The following is a 19,885-nucleotide window of genomic DNA, read 5'->3' as shown; positions in this document are numbered from 1 at the left end:
GGTTGCAGTCATGTGCCCACAATATCTGTAATAAATGATGGCATCCCTGTGTTATCAGCAATAAAGCATGATATCCCCTTCTGTACTCATTATGAGTAATCGGGCACTGCAATAAGGTGCTCACATCACCATTAGTAATATGTTGCACCCTCTCAGGAATATAAATTACTGTCCGCATTAACAGCCCTTTTAGCAAAGCATTGTTGACATCTCTGAATAAAGCATTGCTTAGACTCATGGCGAATAGTACTTTGATAGTAAGCAGTGCCAAACTGTCATGAAGAACACTCTTCAATAAAGCATTTCAAATCATAATGAGAACCATCTTTAAATAAAGCATTTTCCAACATGTAGCATGTTTATGTCTGTTTAACCATCTACAGGCCACAGAAGCTGCAGCCATTGACTCAGCCCCTAGAGGACACTGCGCTCCCAGCTGTATCGCACATGCTCCATCCTGGGGGGTGCTTGAAACTCAGAGAATCCTGAGGTGGTTCTACTTTCTTTGAACCCCTCACACTTAAGGTCTGCACGTCGAAAATTAATTTAAAGAACTACTTGGAGGGAGCTGTGGCACTTCTGCAGCTCCCCTGTGCTCTTTTCCTGGTTGGATGTGGCCCCATCGTCCTAGGTCCACCACATGCAGAAGAAATGGCTTTGTCGATTGCTAGCCCCGCATGGCATCGTGGGGTGCTCCCTCAGGAGCGGGCATTGTTTAATTAGCAGCTTCAGCTGCTTTCTTTTCCCTGTGCTCTTATTTTTATCTCTGAGTGGGACTTGGCAACCCCGCGTGCAGCCCCTAGATGCCCTGCCAACCCCACGATCAACTGTGGGAACCGGCAGCTCTTACCCTGCCAGCTCCTGCGAGAAGGCTCTACCTACAGTGGTGGTAACACACTCCCCCAGACACGGGCACAGGACAGGCCCACCAGTACTATGTGCAGCGGCACTTCTCTGGTACTTCTCCTCCTGACAGGCCCAGAGTTGGGGTCCTAGACACCTTGGCTTCATACGCGGGGCCACAATGGTGCTCCCTAACTTCTTGTGGTGCTGGGGATACGGAGCTCGGGGTCCCGGGCCCACAGAAATGAAATAAGGTCCAGGTGTTGGGATCCCTGGCCCCTCTTAGCTCTGGGAGGGGACCCCATTCACGCCCCTCCCAGGATTTAGAAATTTAAAATCTCCATACGGTGATCCCCGGGCCCTGCCCCCGTAGGGGGGAATTAGCAGTCAGACAGGGAAGCTCCACAAGCTCCATGATCGTGTTGTGGGAGGGGGTGAAAGGACACATTTTTCTGCTGATATTATGTGCCCGGTAGGTCCATTTTACATGCTTTTGGGCTAATTTTCTCCTGGTGGTGAGCCCAGCCACCTGGAGCACTTTCCTCAGGCCTCCAAGGTAGTGAACTTTGCAGGAATCTGGTTCCACTGGCTCCACGCGGCAGCCTTCCTGCTCTTTCTCCTTTGGGGCTTCTCTCCTCCTTGGAGCTGAAGTCCAGTTCCTCCCCCAGCTAGTCCTTAGAAGGTGCAAGGGGACCAGCTTCCCTGGCCCTGGGAAAAGCACGACTGGGCCTGGGGGCAACTGCAGCCAGATGAATATCAGGGGGTTTCTCCTTCCAGTTGTCCATGGCTGCCGCCTCCCGTCTCAGTGTCCAGCGGAAAACACAACTAAGAGAGAGCTTTCCACCTTGTACAAGACCTTTTAAGTGGGAGCGGAAGTTTCTAGAAGCAAAGCACCTCTGACATATCCTGGGGTGCCACATCACCTCTCCGCCCCGTACCGACCCTCATGCACAGCATGTTAGGACAATTCAAAATGGCGTCACCCAGGGGTCACTGGCCACATCTTCTCTGGGGGCCTCAGCTCTGCCCCTCGCGGACATCACTGCCAGGGCCTTTCCCACCTAATCTTCAAAGGGAAGCCCCCCTCCTGCATTTGCTCCAGAGGTCTGGCACACTCCTTTGATCTTCTGAGTGCCAGGTCTGGTGGCTTAGTGGACTAAGCGTTCACTGTAAGGGCCTGTGTTCGACCTCATGGTCACAGGTTCAAATACCAGGGGGTCCACTCATCCTTTCATCCTTGTGAGGTTGATGAAATGAGTATCATTGAGTTGGGTAACAATAAACATCTGTTAATCAGTGCCAAGATACCCTTGGGTGAATGTGCGCTTTACAAATACACCTGTTATGTTATGATGTTCAGTGGGCTTGGGCTGGCCCATCCCTGGTACAGCTGTGACAGCTGATTGACTGATGTAGCGCCTTTATCCACACCCATTTTCTCCTTAGGAGCGGAGTGAAGCACTGTTACGTGCTCCCCTTGAGTGGGGAGGCTGTTGTTCCTGCCACTGGAGAGAAATGTTATTGTACACCACACTGACTTTCCCAATGAGTGTACACTAACACCGTGAAGCAGGTCAAAATCTAACCCTTCAGAGTCCCCGCCCTGCCAGGCGACCTGTGTGTAGTTACTGCACTGCACACAAAAGCAGTCTCATGTGCAGCTATAATGTGTGTGGTCACGTGTTCACGTGTAATCAGCCAAGTGCCCCTCACCCTTGCGGCGTCGCAGCAGCCTTATCTTAAAAGGCAGACATTGGCGTTAAACATGCGCAATTCATTTTTCGTGAGCTTACTGTGGTTGTGCAGCCCACCCACAGTAAAAAGATTTTACAAAAATGGTGATCAAAAGAAAAAATCTGGGTGGATTTGATGGACAGGACCCATCACCTTACAGTGACCCAGGTGTTTTTCCAGGTGCAGTGGCAGCCAGTTTGGAGCAGGAGCTTGTCTCATGAAAGGTGCTGTGCTCTGAATTCATGAAATATTTTTCAGGGTTATATCAGAAAGCAGTCCCTTGCCAAATGTCTCCAACTGTAGACAATCCACAGATCTTAAATTAACGCTCAGATCATGCTCCATAGGAGGATTGCTGCCCATCATATATTTCAAGATAAATAGACTCTTTACACGTTGGCATATATCCCTTCACATTGGGTAAAAGACAGAAACAAAACTGAAGAAACAAAAATACACGGATTTGAAAAACACAATTCTTGGAACTGTGTCGTTTCTGTAAGCCTGTTGAGATCATGTTTTTGTTGTAGTTTTATATTAAGTTCACTTTGCTCAAGGGCGTTACTAATTCATTTTTTGGGCACAAGGAGATCAAAGGGTGTACCTGGCCTGGTGTGAGAAGACCATCCCCTGATGGCATAGTCAAAAAAAATGATGCAGCCCAAATAACTCAAGCGCATTGCATTCTGGGCAGTTCAGCACGTGGAAAGAATCTGCAACACTACACTCGCCAGACTGTAAATGTAAAGCCAAGACGAGGTGGGAAGCTCAAGCCGTACACCGGAGACTCCTTTTAATTTATTTTGTGCAGGTTTATATAGCGCGAACTCTACCCGAAGGTATACATGAACACCAGTTACACGTGCAGTGTTTTAGGCACTGGGAGATTAAGGGATTTGCCCAGGATCACAGGATGTTGATCTCACGCCGGGACCCGGATCTGGTTCCCCAGTTCCAAGGTCGGCAGCTCGGACCGTTACGCCGCATCTCCTCCTCTAATGGCTGGATATGTTTAGTGATAAGGCAACTATCGGGTAATAGTACAGTAGGCATGCTTGCACAGCGGGACCTCTAGGGGATGAGTGTACTGCTGTCACCCTGGTTTGCTGGCTCGGCACATGATGCGACAAGACATCCCCTTCTCATTGACTAACCGCATGTAACCTGTCGATAGCGAGTCCTCTGCAGTTCCCCGGGAGTCACCACTCTCAGCACGGTTTACTACGCGCATCCGTCTCCCAGCTGGGAAATCAGCGAGGAGGAACAAGATTGTGTATTGATCCCCCGTATCGCGGCCTTCCGCGGTAATCAGAGAAGCCGCAGGTGACTCTGGCGCCGCGAGGGGCACTTTGGAGCAGGCGGTGATCTCCCCATCTTCATTAGGTACCCGTGGGAGCCATCTTTAAAGGGCTGCTCATCTCCAGGCCACGGAGACGTCTCTGCAGCCGCGCGCTGCGCTGCTGACTCCTTGCAACTGGAGCCCTATGTGAGAGGACCATCAATGTTGGCATATGCGTAGATAACTAAAGGAAAGACTATTTATGTCAAAAAGTTCTTTTTCAAAATATCCACAACATAAAGGATAGAATGGACGTCACAACGCAAGGCGTCTTTCTAGCGAAGAGGTCTTGGATTGTAGGGGATTCACGACGGGCTGAATCCACACCAACGAGATTGACTAGTAGGAAAATGAGCGCAGACGGCCAAACTTTTCCTCTAAGTCACTGCCCACTTCCACCACCGGTGCTGTCCACTTTTACTAATGGTGCAGCCCACTTCCACCACCGACGCTGTCCATGTTTGCTAATTGTACAGCTCACTTTCAGCAGTGGAGCTGTCCACTTTTACTAGTAGCATAGCCCACTTCCACCACCGGCGGTGACCACTTTTACGAGTTGTGCAGCCCACTTCCACCATCGGTGATGTTCAGCTTTACTAATTGCGCCGCCCATTCCCACCACTGGCGCTGTCAACTTTTACTAATTGTGCGGCCCACTTTCAGCACTTACGCTCTCCACTTTTACTAGTTGCATAGCCCACTGGCACTGCCCACATTGACTAGTTGTACAGCCTAATTCCATCACGGGTACTGACCACTTTTACTAGCTGCGCAGCCCACTTCCACCACCGGCGCTGGGCACATTTTCTAGTAGAATAGCCCACTTCCACCACCGGCGCGGTCCATTTATAGCACTGCATCTGTCCACTTTTACTAGTTGCGCAGCCCACATTCAACAATGGCAGTGTCTACTTTTACAAGCTGTGCAGCCCTCTTCCACCACAGGCGCTGTCCACTTTTACTAGTTGCATTGCCCTCTTCCACCACAGGCGCGGTCCACTTTTACTAGCTGCATAGCCCACTTCCTCCACTGGCGCTGTCCACTTTTATTAGTTGCGCAACCCACTTGCACGATCTGTGCTGTCCGCTTTTACTAGTTGCGCAACCCACTTGCACCATTGGTGCTGTCCACTTTTACTAGTTGCATAGCCCACTTATACCACTGATGCTGTCCATTTTTACTTGTTGTCTAGCCCACTTCCACCATCGGCACTGTCCACTTTTACTAATTGCACAGCTCACGTTCACCATTGACACGGTCCACTTTAACTAGTAGTGTAGCCCACTTCACCACCAGCGCTGTCCACTTTATCTAGTTGCCCAACCCACTTCACCACCAGCGCTGTCTACGTTTACTAATTGAACAGCTCACTTTCACCACTGAAGCTGTCCACTTTTACTATTAGCACAGCCCATTTCCACCACCAGTGTTGTCCACTTTTACTAGTTACCCAACCCACTTCCACCACCAGCGCTGTATACGTTTACTAATTGTGCAGCCCATTTCCACCACTGGACCTGTCCACTTTTTCTAATTGTGCAGCCCACTTTCAGCAGTGGCGCTGTCCACTTTTACAAGCTTTCACTACCAAAGCTGTCCACTATTACTAGTTGTGCAGCCCACTTCCACCACCGGCGCTGTCCACTTTTAATAGTTGCATAGCCCACTTACACCACCGGTTTTTACCACTTTTACTAGTTGCGCAGCCCACTTTCACCGCCGGTGCGGTCTACTTTTACTAGTTGCAAAGCCCACTTCCACCACCAACGCGGTCCACTTCTACTAGTCATAGCACACTTCCTCCACCGGCGCTGTCCACTTTTACTTGTTGCGCATCCTACTTCGACCACCGGCGCTGTCCACTATTAATGGTTGCATAACCCACTTCCACCACTAGTGATCTCCACTTTTACTAGTTGCATAGCCCACTTCCACCACCGGCGTGAACCACTTTTACTAGTTGCGCAACCCACTTCCACCATCCGCATTGGCCACTTTTAATAGTTGCGCAGCTCACTTTCACCACCGGCGCTGTCCTCTTTTACTAGTTGCATAGCCTACTTCCACCACCGGCGCTTTCCACTTTTACTAATTGCGCAGCTCACTTTCACCACTGGCGCTGTCCACTTTTACTAGTAGCATAGCCCACCTCCACCACAGGCGCTGTCCACTTTCAAGAGTTGTCCAACCCACTACTACCACAAGCGCTGTCCATGATTACAATTGCTCAGCTCACTTTCACCACTGGCGCTGTCCACTTTTCCTAGTTGTGCCACCCACTTTCAGCACTGGCGCTGTCCACTTTTACTAGTTGCATCGCCCACTTCCACCACCGGTGCTGTCCACTTTTACTAGTTGTGCAGCCCACTTTCTGCACCGGTGCTGTCCACTTTTACGAGTTGCGCAGCCCACTTCCACCACCAGTGATGTCCACTTTTACTAGTTGCATAGCCCACTTCCACCACCGGTGTTGACCACTTTTACTAATTACGCAGCTCACTTTCACCACCAGCTCTGTCCACTTTTACTAATTGCGCAGTTCACTTTCAGCACTGGCGCTGTCCACTTTTACTTGCTGCTTAGCCCACTTCCACAATTGGCACTGTCCACTTTGACTAGTTGCGCAGATCACTTCCATCACTGTCACTGGCCACTTTAACTAGCTGTGCAGCCCACTTCCACCACTGGCACTGTCCACTTTTACTAATTGCGCAGTCCACTTTCAGCACTGGCGCTGTCCACTTTTACTAGTTGCGTAGTCCACTTTCAGCACTGGCGCTGTCCACTTTTACTAGTTGCGTAGTCCATTTCCACCACTTGCATTGTCCACTTTTATTAATTTGAGCCCACTTTCAGCACTGGCACTGGCCACTTTTAGTAGTTGCATAGCCCACTTCCACCACTGGCGGTGCCCACTTTAGCTGCACAGCCCACTCCCAACAGCAGCGCTGTCCACGTTTACTAGTTGCTTAGCCCACTTCCACCACTGGCGTTGCCCAATTTTACAAATTGCGCAGCCCACTTTCAGTAAATAAGCTAACCTTATCCGAAGCTCTTTCCAGTGGCCGAGCGTGCCGTTTCCCTCTTTCCGCCCACCCAGGCGTTGCAGTGCCTTCCGACTCCGAGCCATCCGCACCTTCATCCTCATTGTCCAGGGAGATCTCCATGGAGTGGTAAAGGTGACCATTCCCGCTGGAGCGAGCGGCCTTTCCACTATCACCAGAGCCGGCACCAGAGAGTCCACTGTGACAAACGTATCTGCCAGACTCAAAGCTGAAAGCAAGCGAGGGGTTTCGTAGCGGTGGGAAGGCAGACATCAGCTCCGGCATCCTGACCGGACACAACGCGCCCTCTGCAGTGCCTAATTTGAGCCTGTGAATGCCGGGGGCGGGGTCTCCGGCACTCTTTTAGGGGAGACCATCACTTATTTTTGCCGACACGTGAGGTAAAACACACAAACAAGTAAGGAGGGAGAATTCGACAAAAAACGTTCATACAGATTGATTGATTGATTGATGTACTTATAGAGCGCAGCTATCACCCTACGGGCATCTTGGCGCTTGCATTGGGAACCCGTCCTGGTTTTTCCCTGTAAGATAACCCGTACTGGGCATCCCCAAGGTGAAAGCCAGGCATCCCGCCGCGGGGGGCCGTTGTGGAGATTAAGCAGGCTTGTTGCCCAGAGCTGCATAGTGTGAACTCATGCTTAGAGTGGGCACCGAAGCGAGAATTATCGAGTCCGTGGACGATTGGGCTCTGGACCCTGCCGCGTCGGGAATCGAACCCAGGTCCCGGGTCTGATCTCTGCTTCAGGGTATGCCTCCTCTAACCAGTGAGCTACACTGAGAAAGTAGGAAGAAAGTAGGAACCTGCAAGAGTGAGTTAAAGGGGCAGAGAGTGTCTGGTAGTGAAAGTCAAGGGAAGAAGTACATTTAGGACTTTGCAGCATTGGTATTCAGTGTGGCAACATTTAATTGCACCGGGCACGGGCTTCAGAGCAAAGTTTAGGGCACTGGCAGGGATTCTTTTACAAGTTAAGCACTGGCTCTGTCATGCAGAACAGAGACAAAGCTTCATGACCCAGACACCATCTTGTGCGTGGGACATGTGTGTTTGTGCTGTCTTGGAAAAGCATCAGTCTCTTTAATAGAAACCGACCATACGTGCCCAGTACCATCAGCGCAACCAAAACAACGCTCTGGTAATGGATCTCTAAATAGCTTTACAGGAGGTAAGAAAGGAGTAAAGAAAAGGGAACATTCACAATAAGCTATGCAACACTCACCCATTGAATGAATGAATTAATTAATTAATTTATTTATTGTTTCAATTAATTAAAATTGTTACAAAAAAGATTCTCCATCCACATACCCTCTTCAATTGTGGATAAAACTTGATCAATTAATTGAACATGTCTAAGTCACAATACACAACAGTAAGAGACAAAAAAGATGAAAACACTCATTTGAAGGTGTATTCAGCCTCTTGTCCTTAGCTGAGTCTTTACATACAAGTTCTTTTAGCTGGTGTGCAAAGTTCACTAGTTTGGCCAGTTCCATTGGAATCTCCAAATTAAAAAGAAGTTTCATTGCATCTGTGCAAGTACGTGTGCCGTATTTTAAAAACAGAGGTTTCAATAAAGTGTGACATGCATAATTCAATCGGTGGCAAGTGCATACCAAGTGAGCCATGGATTCCTCGTACTGGTGACACAGTCTACAGGCGGTGACCGCCTCTAATGTTTTCCAGCAGGTATTTATATCTTTTATTGGCAATACCATGAGTCTCACTGACAGAATGTGCTTTAAAATTGTTTTGTTCAAGGCTGAGTCAAGGTATGGCTGTCTCAATTTGTCATGGAAGGAACTAGCCATTAACCTGATGTTACTGCTGGAGGACTTAATTGCCTTTTGTTTTTTTAAAATGGATTTTAAAATTCCGGGTTGATGGATAAAATCCTGCCAGTTGGCCAGGTCACGGTTCAGTTCAGTGCAAGCAGTGCAGAGGCCATTTGCCCATGAATTATTGCCCATCGCAAAAATGTCCTTTAAGATTGCTTTTATTGTATGCAACTTTATGCAACAGTTAAACTTATACACTCAAATTTGAAAAATCCTGTTATGGAAGGGTATCTACACTTGACCATTTTTGGCTGTGGCAGGCACCCCACCCACCACTTGTTTGGAAGCAGCAGAAGGATGCCTTTGAAGCGTACCGTGGTGCTACTGATGAGAATGTCAAATGACAAATGAAAATAAGAAAGCACCACTGATACATAATATAGGTCCTGAAGAAAGATCAAATGTAAAATTACTACCTGTGCAGAAAGTGAAGATTTTGTGCAGGTGAAGCTGACCATGCTATTAAAGCAACTGATGTGCATGCCACTGCATTGAAAACACTAGACAAAAGATTTTGCCCTCACAAAAAGTGCAGTCCTGGGCAGACATATTTCCACAGAGAAGCAAGACAAACAAGGGAGCCTGGGGATGATCGAGTAGCATCTTTGAGAAATTTGGTTCCCACATGTAATTATTATTAATTAAAGATTGAGATTATGAGAGCTCATTTAACTGAAAAAAGAACAATAAAAAGAAAAAATAAACGTTTATCAACAGAGCATCTAGATGCGGAGACCACTTTGAATATTGCAAGAGGGGTCAAGCACTCCAAGATGTATGTCAAGGAAATGGCCAACTCAGGTGACACAAAGTAGTGCAAAGAACTTAATATCAACAACATGGAAAACCCTGTGTGCCAATGGGACACACATATATGCATATATACATTACCTACTGGCGGTTACCAGTAGGTAGTTATAGTTAAGACCAAGTTTCCAATGGAAAAGCCTTTTTTGACTTGCCTATAACTTTGGAGTCATTTGACCAATCTTGATGAAATTTCCCCCCAAAAGTGTCAAAGGTGGTTCTGTATGTCAAGGAAAGTTTAGGGGTGATCTGTGCAGTGGGGACCGAGAAGTAGGGGCACGAAAAAAAGGTGCGTTTAGAATGTTAATTCCCATAGGAACGCGTTGTCAAACATACAGCCTGAACCACTGGATGGAATGACACCAAATTTGGCAGAAAGGTAGATGTTATTATTACGCAGACTGTGCTTTTTGTTTTTTGGTGCAAATCCTTCCAGCAGTTTGAGAAATTTAAGCTGAAAATTATAGATATATATCTGGCCGGAGATATTTAGTGGTAGCTGATATTTTGTGGTGGTTTTGAAATTAATTGCGGATCCGCGTGCCATCAGGAATGCTGTGATTGGCTGTACGCAACCTGAACAGAAAGTTGTGACCGCCATTTTCTGGTTCTCCGGGGTAAACATTTGTGGGCAAGATAACATACTGGGTCAGGGTAGAGATACTCTGACCCCATGTTTGAGAAATGGGTGTGTTAGAGACATAAGTTATGGGTCCAAAATTATTATTATTTTTTTTAAATCGTGCGCGATATTTGTGATGACGACGCACCGCCAGCGCGGACCCCATGGATCATCGCGGGGACATCATGAATATCGCGGCAACACCGCGAATATTGGGGGTAACAAAACAAATATATATTTGTATACACTTGCCGGTCACTGTCACCGACTCATGTACACACTCACAAACCCAGACACTTATACACCCATTCACATACCCATTCACACACTTATACATCCAGTCACATACCCGCTCAGATACTCATGCACCCACTCACATACCCATTCAGGTACTTACCACTTACAGACTCACTCTGAGAGTGACACACCATGTACACACCCACTCACAGACTCAAGCAGCAACTTAAAGACCCTCTCATAGACACATGCATACAGTCTCGTACCCACTTAGAGACTCTTACACCCACTCCCAGACCCACCTCGGAAGTCATGTACCCACTCACAGACTCACTCAGATAGTTATGCACCCACTTACAGACTCACTCTGAGAGTCACGCACCCATGTACAGACCCATTAAAAGACTCATGCACCCACTTAAAGATCCACTCACACATGCACGTATGTACTCACAGACCCACTGAGACACTCACTGACAGACCCACTGAGACACTCATACACCCACTCATAGAGCCACTCAGAAACTCATACACCCACTCACACCCATACAGTCACTCACACACTCACACACCCATACAGTCAATCACACACTCTGTCACAGATCCTGTCAAAGAGTAATGCACTCAGTTACTCACTCTAACACTCAGAAACTCACATAACCACTCAGACTCACTCATATGTACATGCACCCACTCACTCAAAGACTTGCGCATCTACTCACACACCCACCCAGACACTCGTCCTCCCAGTCACACACCCTCTCAGACACTCATGCATGTACTAGTTCACTCACCCACTCAGACTTTTGTTCTCACTCACAGATCCATTGAGACACTCGTACACCCACTCACAGATTCACTCAGACTTATGCACCCACTCACAGTTACAGTCAGAGATCCATGCACCCATTCATAGAACCACTCAGACCCTCACATCATAGACCCACTGAGAGACTCAGTCACTCACTCGTGGATCCACTCAGACACTCATGCACCCACTCACTCCCTCCCTCACCCGCCCAGCCACTCACTTAGACACTCATGTATCCACTCACAGATCCTATCAGGCAGTCATATACTCACAGATCGACTAACAGACTCATGCAACCAACCACATACCCATTGAGACACTGATGCACCCACGCATAGATGCACTGAGACAGTCGTGCAGTTTGTTACAGAACCACTGATAGAGTGATGCACCGTCTCAAAGAGCCACTCGAATACTTATACAGTGAATGAGAGCCTTACTGATACAGTGAAGCATGCAGTCACAAATTCCACTGAAAAAGTTATACAAAGTGTTATAGAGTTATTAAGGGAGTTATACACGCCATTATAGAGTCATTTAGATTGTAATGTGTTTAGTTTGTTGATTGTAATCCATGTTGCAGTTATAAGTTTTGAATGTGGTGGTGGCTGAAATTCACTTAAAAACCCCAAAGGTTACAGAGATGTTATAGCTAGGCTGACATTTCACTCGTACAAAACCAGAGAAATTCAGCAGTTACAGTTAGCTGAGATAACTACAACTCGCGCCCCGAAATGCACTGCTTATGACCTCACATATTACATCACTCATGACATGGTCAGTGACATCACTCATGACATCAAAATTGGACAAGGTGGTGGATGTGAGAAGGTGTGTGACAAGAAAACATTCTGGAGTGAAGGAGAATTGTGGTGCAAGTAAAGTGCTGGTGGGGGACTGGGTGAGAGTCAAGTAAACTGGTTTTGTCAGCAAGTGTGAATCGGTTCTCAGTGCTACTCCGTGTTGAAAGAGTAAGAGGCAAAACTGGTACAATGGACAGTGGCGTAGCTAGACCTACTGTCACCCTAGGGCGGCCCCTAGGTTTGCCACCCAGTCCAGGGTAAGAACTGGTGGTGGAGTGGGGGGGGATGGGATTGTTGGCCGGCGGCTGATTTGCAGCAGAGGGAATTGGGATTGGCAGCCAATGGCCAACTTGTTCGGGGGGTAGGAGCTGACAGACGACTTGTTCTCGGGGCAGGGGGATGGTAGAAGTCAACAGACATGGCTTGCTCACCTCTGCTGTCCCCAAAAAGAGTGACGCCCACCCCCTCCAGAACCCCCTGCCCCCACCTACGCCACAGATTATGGACGATAGAAAGGTGTATGCAGAATTTTGATAAGTTATGCGTGGTGCCAAGCAGCAAAGCTTAATTTGTTTGTAAGTGGATGGGTAAAGGTTGATGGAAAGAGCGGTGAGAAAATGATGGTGAAAGTTCCTCTTCAAGAAAACAGCATCCTCCAAGTCACTTAAAGGATTTGAGTACATGATCTGAAAGTGTGAGTAAAATAAAGATGTCCCACACAATGGCATCACTCTCCTGGTCTCTTAAAGGACTTTGTGAAGCTGTAGCTCTCTGGTCTCCAACTGGTAAACATTTTTATTTTTCATTTTTTTTGCATTAAGGTTATTGTAGTGGTCCTCACATACTCCTTCTTCCAGGTGTTCTGATTTTCTTGTGTCAAGTACTTATTATAATTTGTTATTAATAATTGTATTGTTATTTTTTCTTTCCTCTAGGGAGGTGTATATGATAGGAAGAAATGTATCCTATAATGGAATTTGTTTGTGTTAGAGAGGCATTATTCCAAGCCCTGGTAGTTGCTGCTTGGGCAAGGGGCTAGCAATGGTATCTGTGCTGTTCTGGTTCAAATAAATTACCTAACTAAATCTGATAAGCTCTTCTGTTCAGAAAGGCTTCAATAAACAATGTGCAGCCAGTTTATGCCATGCCACCAGTGTTGCAAGCCTTTAACTTGGCATTGGAGTTGATTTAGAGACTCAGGCCTTGGCACTGCAGATATGTCGAGGAGTGAAGCTCACAAGGATCAGCTCAGAGAGCCAGCTTTGTACCGGTTATAGTTTGAAGTCACTGGCGGTTAGAAAAGATTCTAGGTGGGGGTTTAATTTGAATGTGCTATTGATTATACAATGCAAAATCTGCAATGATTGGTGCCAACAGGACCGCTTAGTAAAGTATGTGCTTGATGCGGTCATCTGTGCATCAAGACCCCCGATATGTGTTAAGCAGGTGACCAGGCCCAGACTTATCTCGACTAGTTCCTCTAGCCGGTCTCTCGTCTCGTCATCCACGCTCCTCACTTGCTCTCTTCTCATTCTCTCTCTGGACTCTTTCTCTCTCTCTTCACCCTTTCTTGTCTATTTGTGCTCACTTTTTTGCGCTTTTCAGCCTATTGACTCTTTCTCTTTGCACCATTTTGTGCCTTTTTGTGGTTGCTTTTTTGCCCCTTTTGCTCTCTTTTTTGCATTTTTTGTGTCTCTTTTGCTCGCTTTCACCCTTTTGTGCCGCTCTTGGTGCCTCTTTATTAACACCCTGTTCCCCTTGTGCTGCGCATCCCTTTCTACCTCCCACCACTTTCACCCCTTCCTTCCTCCCCCTGCCCCTTACCTGGTTCTCCCACGCTTCCTCACCTGTAGAGCCTTGATGACCACACCTTGCCCCAGGACCTACTTAATGGCAGCGTGGTACACGGACAAGCCTGTCTGTGCCAGTCTGTGCCTGGACATGCTCAGAGACAGAAACCCTGGTACGACTGCTCTCCAGAGGTACTTTGCTGCACTCCCGCAATTGCTTAACACCTGCTGCACATCTCCCCACTGCTGCAGCACTGCACCACACAAGGAGCATTTTCAAGCATTAACTGCCACTTCACATGCAAAATTAGACCCACAACGCAAGCACCACCTACAATCACTCCGCCTTCCTACATAACACCGCCCCGCCCGACCAGAAAACTTGCAACACCAGAATCACTTTCATGCATGCTACTCAACACTCACTCACTGTGCAAACACACCACCAAGATCTGGGATCTGCTCAGCAATGATGCCCCAGACCTCCAATTCCTGAATTAAACCTGACTGACCCCCTTGTCAGCCTCAGACATTACCATAGCAATCCTGGCAGGATACAAGATTACAATACGGGACCAACAACACAAATCAGAAGTTGCAGCCATTGTGATCTTCAAGGGATCTCCCAACTGCATCACAGCCATTGAAAACACAATCCTTTCCATGGAGCACCTTCACTTCAAGCTCCAAATTACAGCCAGAGGCACCCTGAACAGAACCCTTGCCTACAACACACCTGAAATGCAAACTAACTTAACTCAAGAAATCACTGTCTTTGACGCCCCTCTTGCCTTGGTCTTCAAGGCATACACCCTCTAGCACACCTCAACTTCCACCAGGAAGATCAGACCAACTCCAGCTCCACAGTACTCTGAGAGCCTCTGCATCCTCAGACTTACCCAGCACATCACGAACCCCACCCACACTGCCAGACACACCCTCGACCAAGTCTTCGCTACCTTCAACGGAGTTAAATTCCCCGACACTGCACCCCTCATTTGGACCGACCACTGCATCAACCCCTTCAAGATACCCACCAACACCAGGAACAGCAGCACAGAAGCAGCCTGGGTCCACGCAAGATTAGACCCATCCTGACTGGACACATAAACGCCGACCAATTCGACAATTAGTTATCATACCATGCCAGTTCCCTGGCACCCCTCAAACACAGCCAACACAAAAGAGCAAGAGAGCACGTCAACTGCTACTAAGAAGTACTCCAGGCAACCAAACAACACTGCAAACATTTATAGAGGAAATGGAGAATCAGACAAAAAGATACCAACAAGTTTACCTTTAGAGCCTCCCCTAAACGATACCGCCACCAGATCAGGGAAACCAAACAGAAGGCCCTAGCCGAACGCATCGAGAACAGTGCCAACAGCAACAAGGAGATGTTTGCGTTGGTCAAAAACTTGATCTCACCCTCTGCCTCATCTAACATCACCCCCTCTTGTAGGACCAGTGTGACACACTATCATAATACTTAAGTGACAAACTACTAACTATCTACAGCAACTTTGACCATCAACAGGACCCCCACAGCCTCACCTCCAGCCTACTAACCCACCACACCCAAAGTACCCTGTCCTACTGGAAGAATATCACCAGGGGAGAAACATCTCCTCCAGATTACCTATGGATCCATGCCCTCACCACAACTACAACATTGCCCCACACAATTTATGTAAGACTCATCCTTAACACCATCTTCACCATCAACACTTTCCCAGATGCCTGGAAACACGCCACGGTAAATGCTCTGCTTAAGAAACCCACAGCAGACCCCACTCAACTAGAAAACTACAAACCAAACTCCTTGCAATCTTTTCCGGCAAAGATCATGGAAAAGGCCATATACTGATAACTCACCAACCACCTCAATAAACATCAACTTCTAGACACCGCGCAATCCGGATTTTGATCAAACCACAGAACAGAAACCACACTCATTGCAGCCATAGACAACATCCGGATGCTCCTCTACCAAGGAGACCTTTCAAACACTTATGACACTGTCTCCCACTTCGCCATGATCAAAAGACTCTACAAGTATGGCATCCAAGACTCCGCCCTCAACTGGATCGGCTCCATCCTCGGGAAGAGTTTGCATGAAGCTTACACATCAGAAGCCAGAGATCTCATCTGTGGCGTACTCCATGGATCATACCTTAGCCCATACATGACACTGCTGGCCAACATCATCAGATTACACAACATCAACATTCTTACCTACGCAGACAACTCCCAAATCATACTCTCCCTTTCAGACAAGACACCTGAGATCAAAACCAACTTCAACACCTGCATGAGTGCAGCAACCGCGTGGGTGAGGTCCAGATACCTCAAGCTCAACATGGCCAAAATTGAAGTGGTTATCTTCAGAAGCAAAACCTTCCTGTGGGACTTCACCTGGTGGCCAGTGGACCTCGGCCCGTCCCAACTCCTATAACTACACCTGAAGCCTAGGAATCATTATGGATGAAAAATTGGACATGACAGCAAAAGTAAATACAGTTACCTCTACTTGCTGAAGATGCAGTGTAATATCTCCAAGTGGCTGCCAGAAAACACCAGGAAAGCAGTCGCACAAGCCCTCATAACAAACAGATTGGACTATGTCAATGCACTCTATGCAGGAATCAACAAACAGCTCCTGAACAGAGTCTAAATTATCCAGAACACCACAGCAATATTCTTCCACAACCTCCCTCAATGCACCCACACCACCCCACAACTCAAGGAACTCCAGTGGCTCCACATACTCAAAAGCACTCACTTCAAACTTCTTATACATACCTACAAGGCTCTACACAACATAGGCCCAGCTTAACTCAACAAACGCATGCACTTCCATCAACATTTCAGGCACCTCAGCTCAACCGGTCTCTCACACACATATTTCCCGCATACACAAGATCAGAGCAAGAGGTTGGCCCTTCACATATCACCCCAAAGTCTTGGAATGACCACCCCCACAACATCAGGCCCTCTGTGTTCACAGGTGATTAGCAAGCTATATAAATCTACATACGCAGCACAGCATATGGATCTAAGATTTTGGGACCGATTCACAGATTCTACGGTCAAGACGTTGGGTATCTGATTCCACTGGAATACGCATATTTTTTCAGTACATTTATGCCTTTTCATAGATTCACAAAGAATCTAAAGTGCTCTAATTTGTAAATTTATGCAGATTTCTCACAATAAGGAAATGCCTGCATTTTAAAACTTTGCAAAACCATGGATTAGCACATAAGTGTTTCCACTGTACCTCTCCTCCTCCACCTTGAAACACAATCCTGCTGTTGGCAGTAGCAAATCTGTAGGTGTTTAAAGGGTGGGAAATGACCTACAAAGTGAATGTGGATGTCCACCCATTTAAGTGTTTGTGGGTGTTTATATACTTTTGAACTAGAGCCCACTCGGAAATGCCCACAAACCTAACCCTTAACTATAAAATTCATGAATGCAACAACTTTGCCATAGCACATTCACAGACATCCCTTCGATTCATTGAGTTACATAAACCCTGATATTTTCAAACAGAATAAGAGTTTGACATCAGAAAGTTTTTTTTTCATGCATCGCAAATGTGGAACTCAATCTACATGACTCCAAAAGGAAATCAATATATAACAATTTCACAAAACGGTGATCCCACACCGCACTCACATCACACCACACTTAAAGGAGCTCCACTCTCCCCAAACACATAGTAGCACACTTCAAACTCTTCACCCACGCTCTCAACCTCTGGGTGACCGTGCGCTCTACAAATCTGCATAACAGAACATATCTTTTTTATGCTGCACTGATCTCTGACATCTAAGGCACATTCAAGTCCTTGGATACCCAGAGATGTACCTCCATATAAATCCAGTAGATGCAAACACATTCCTTATAAAGTAAGTACCCGATCAAGGGAGATATTTGCAGGAAAATGAAACACCATTTAAAGTTTTTTCTTGGCACCTACTTGAACTCCTGTCAAATCCTGAAGTTCTTTCAAAGCGGCATCAGGATCCTGGAAGAGGATGGTCTTCATTCCCATCTCTCGGGCTGGCTTCAGATTACTTCCAATGTCATCCAGCATAATTGTCTGTGTGTAGGAGAAAATAAGATATTAATGAAATGAGAATTTAGAGCGAATGCCTTCTGAAAGTACAAATTATAACTCAAAAGTGTGTATGGACTCTGAACTTTAGTTATTATCATCACACTAAAAAATACATATGCAAGTTTAAGACAATATAGAAGTTTTTAGGATTGTAAAACAGCTTGAAAGTCTTACTTTGGCTCTTTATATATGTTTTCCTATGTCTGTGTCATTTCATTTATAAAATTATACCACATAGCAGCTACTTTTATAACTTGAACTGTGTTTTCCAGGAATACCTTTCCTCATTTCTTTACTGATGGATTTGCAAACATCTAGATTAGTGTCTTGCTTTGTAGTGGAGACAGGGTTTTGTCTGCATAAATTGCTATGTTAGCATAAGCGTTTTCGATGTTAGCGCCATCTTGCCACTTTGCTGCTTTTGCACACGACACTACAGGTAGTTGTTATTACAAGTAAAACTGCTTGCTTGCTTTTTCTTCACATGAGAACGGACTGTTTTTCACATCTCTAGAAGTGCACCGCGACCTTAGTCTGAACACTTTGTGCAGAAACCGTCAAGGTCAAATAACAATGTATGCTGTCGAATTCAGGTTGATCGGCCCACGCTCTAGACACAACAAGCACACATCTGCAAATATCTGAAACTGGGGTGCCTTTAATATTGCATTTGCATGCATGATTCTGACACACTTGGAGAAAACCTTTCCAGACAGAGAGAGCAGAGCTGATCCTGTGATGCGATTCACCTAAGCTGATCTTTGAGGTATGGGGTTCCCCATTCAAACCTAGACCTTCTATTATTATATAAGACTAGCCTATTAGCCAGGGGAGGGTGGTACACAAGGTAATATAGGACCTGTTTCCACTATCATTGTAATATGATTTCTCCCTTTGTTTTTTATAGTATTGTAACAATGCTGATGGTTATATTTCTGATCATTTGTCTGCTTATGTTAGCCAAAGTACTGCACCTTAGAGCACGTAGTAAAAAATAAACAAACATTTTAAACTTTTCCGTGTCTGTGATTACTCACGTTGTGGACTGATATGAGAATAACAACGAAAAGGTGTTTCTGATTCCCACCATTCCTGAGAGTATTCTAAGTCACTTGTTCTGGGTTGTTTAATCATTGGTAGCTTCGATATGATACGGAGAACGAATGAGACACTGATGCTAGTCAGATAGGGGTTCTAGGTACTGAGGTGAGTTTTTTGGTACACCACAATTCACTGAGGTCCTGGTTTCCTGCGCATAGTTCTGTGCATGAGCAGAATCCCCGCAACATGGTGCACCTAACGTTTTGGTCTTATGATTGAGACGCCTTAGTAGTGCTTATATTTGTCCGCCACACCCTCACTCTTACGGCTGAAGTTGCTATAGTAGCGCATAGTCGTGCACCTCTCCCGTGTCATTTGACGCAGTTCGGGGTGCCAGGTGATGAAATGTCTATTGTCTTTATAGTGAGTGCCGATGCATCGCTACGCTATGAGCTGTTTTACTATTGGGTTACTTTTCCGGAGGTGAATGCGGATGATAAGACGTTTCACACATACACTCCTACGGCAGTTCCAGCTAATTACACACTAATTACACACCATATAGCACGCAGGAAATTCCCATTTCTGCTTGGCAGCATCGTATTTGGTTCAATGACGCCCTCCCCCACACCGTAACTCCGGTTCGGTTAGGTCCCTTGTCCATTCCTGGGGCCACTTGGCCAGTCCTGGCCGGGTTCACACCTCATCCATGATATTTGCAAGCCCCGTCAACTCCATACCGCCTTGATTGCGGTACATAGGGCTTTAGTGCAATACGTCTCTCGCAATGTCCAGGTGGGGGCACCTGTGACTGCGACGCAACCAGTTGG

The 19,885-nt window shown here is 46.7% G+C and overlaps 1 protein-coding gene across 1 annotated transcript in view; it reads right to left on the bottom strand.

Moving 5' to 3' along the window:
• EPHX2 (epoxide hydrolase 2) overlaps nt 1-19,885 on the bottom strand; it is a 574,957-nt gene that overhangs the window by 447,884 nt on the left and 107,188 nt on the right. Inside the window, exon 5 of the mRNA XM_085613110.1 lies at nt 17,874-17,996. Within this exon, the coding sequence (XP_085469236.1) occupies nt 17,874-17,996 (123 nt within the window). The remainder of the gene's footprint in view (nt 1-17,873; nt 17,997-19,885) is intronic.

Source organism: Triturus cristatus, chromosome 6 (assembly GCF_964204655.1).
Source record: "Triturus cristatus chromosome 6, aTriCri1.1, whole genome shotgun sequence".
In the NCBI taxonomy this organism is placed as follows: domain Eukaryota; kingdom Metazoa; phylum Chordata; class Amphibia; order Caudata; family Salamandridae; genus Triturus; species Triturus cristatus.
Note: the sequence above shows the minus strand (reverse complement) of the source record. Positions and strands in the feature narration are given on the sequence as shown.